Source organism: Gossypium raimondii, chromosome 6 (assembly GCF_025698545.1).
Source record: "Gossypium raimondii isolate GPD5lz chromosome 6, ASM2569854v1, whole genome shotgun sequence".
In the NCBI taxonomy this organism is placed as follows: Eukaryota; Viridiplantae; Streptophyta; class Magnoliopsida; order Malvales; family Malvaceae; genus Gossypium; species Gossypium raimondii.
In genome coordinates, this window is record NC_068570.1 from 22400965 (window position 1) to 22403160 (window position 2196).

Genomic DNA, 2196 nt, shown 5'->3' on the forward strand with positions numbered 1-2196 from the left:
TTCTTTTTCTTTCTTTTTTTTCTCTTCTCCTTTCCTTTTCTTTCCTTCTTTTTCTTTCTTTTTTCTTCTCCTTTCCTTTTCTTTCCTCTTTTTTCTTTCTTTTTTCTTCTCCTTTCCTTTTCTTTCCTCCTTTTCTTTCTTTTTTTTCTTCTCATTTCCTTTTCTTTCTTTTCCTTCCTTTCTTCCTTTCTTTCTTTCTCTCTCCTTCTCCCCCCACCACCGATCGGCCCCATTATAACACTAGTGCCGCCAATGACTTTGGCACCATCGGTGCCGCCAATCACTTTGGCACCTTTGGTGCCGCCAATGACTTTCCCTCCACCAGGGAGTTGTCAAATCGGTGCAGTTTTTTTTTCTGTTTTTTATTTTTTTGGTATATTTTGGTAAATAAAAAATATTATATTTTGGTTATTTTTTATTTCTTTATAATAATTTAGTAAAAAAACCCGCAAATCCCATTTTTTTCACTCTAAATGTCTCACACACTCTCTCTCCCTCTCAGCGTCTTAAAGCAAAATCATGCTGTCCCCAACACCATTGTCACTCTTTTGTGCTTTAATCCTTTGTTTGCCCTTAGCCGTTATTGTTACAATAACTTCTCCGACAACAACGATCCACGGAGGTTCCGAGCACGACCCTCTTTCAAATTTCGCTCCCGCAGCCAAAACCCACCAAAGATTCTCTGTCAAACCGTCGCCTTTACCACCAACAGATGACAAGTCACTCCTCCCAGCCGCTTCCCGAGTCAACTCAAGAACACCTCCCGGCTTACCTAAAAAGATCGCATTTTTGTTCCTAACTGTGTCGCCTCTCCCTTTCGCTCCCCTTTGGGAGATTTACTTTAATAAAACCCCTAAAAACCTCTTCAATGTTTACGTCCATGCCGACCCGAGTTACCCTTACGAAACACCATTCTCGGGCGTGTTCGCTCACCGAGTCATCCCTTCGAAACCCGCCCTCCGTTACACCCCTACTCTCATCTCAGCGGCACGGCGGTTATTGGCTCACGCGCTGCTTCACGACCGTTCGAATCACATGTTTGTCCTCTTGTCCGCTTCCTGCATACCCATTCACTCTTTCAACTTCACTTACGAAACCCTAACCCAGTCCGAGAAAAGCTTCATTGAGATTCTGAACAACGAGATCGGGAGCTACGACAGGTGGGCGGCGCGTGGGCTAGACGTGATGTTGCCGGAGGTGAAGTTGGAGGATTTCCGAATTGGGTCCCAGTTTTGGTCCCTGACACGTCAGCACGCAAGGGTTATCGTTAGCGATGAAACCATTTGGGCCAAGTTCAACCAACCGTGCTTGGTGTGGGACACGTGTTATCCGGAAGAGAATTACTTCCCTACGCTCATCCACATGCGGGATCCGCGTAATGTTGTCCCTTGGACCCTGACGCACGTGGACTGGAACGGGAGCTCCGACGGTCACCCGCGCATGTACGCGGCGTCCGAGGTGGGTCCCCAGTTGATCGTGAGGCTGAGAAACGATAAGCCTAGATACGACGATGCTGGAATCAACGGCTCTGATCCAACCTTAATGCGGCAGCGTGATCCGTTTTTATTCGCTCGGAAGTTCTCGCCGGATTCTATCCGGCCACTGATGAGCATCGCAAGTGATGTCATTTTCAAGGATTAGAATATTAGCGTGTGTGTGTGAAATGGTTTTGTTGTAAATTTCCTTTTAACGATTTTATAAAATTTGTGAAAAAATCTTTCCAGTTTCTCTCGAGAAAATTACTCTTTTTTTTAAATGGAATAATTTATTTTTTTATCAATTTTAAAAGTAGCAATTAATGATAATTGTTTTTCATCCCTTTTATATAATATTAATTGATATAATACATTTTACATTCAATATTTATATATTTTATTAATTTAATCTCAATTTTAATAATTAAATTAATTCTCAATATTTATATATTTGTCAAATTAATTTTAATTTTAAAAACTATATGAAGAAGATAAATAAAAATATTTTTTAAATCTAAAAAATTAAAATTAAAATTAAAAATAAAATAATTTGAACTTTATAAAATATATATGAATTATTAAAGGGTCAATGCCATGTGTATTAAAAATATATAATTTAAAATCTCTTTTGTTTCTTTTAATTTTTATAAATTGAAAAATAAATAATTTTACTTTAATTGATTAATTAACCTTAAAAAATTTATTTTTTGTCCTTTTAATT

At 38.6% G+C, this 2196-nt stretch overlaps 1 protein-coding gene across 1 annotated transcript; it reads left to right on the forward strand.

Moving 5' to 3' along the window:
• The first annotated feature begins 519 nt into the window (after window positions 1-519).
• Window positions 520-1649, forward strand: LOC105772254 (glycosyltransferase BC10). The gene has a single exon (XM_012593562.2). It carries the CDS (start codon window positions 520-522, stop codon window positions 1639-1641), a length of 1122 nt encoding a protein of 373 aa, XP_012449016.1. The 3' UTR covers window positions 1642-1649.
• Window positions 1650-2196: the final 547 nt, after the last annotated feature.

What these genes read in the sequence shown, in the direction of transcription:
- LOC105772254 (XM_012593562.2), top strand. Translation starts at nt 520, where the DNA reads ATGCTGTCCCCAACACCATTGTCACTCTTTTGTGCTTTAATCCTTTGT.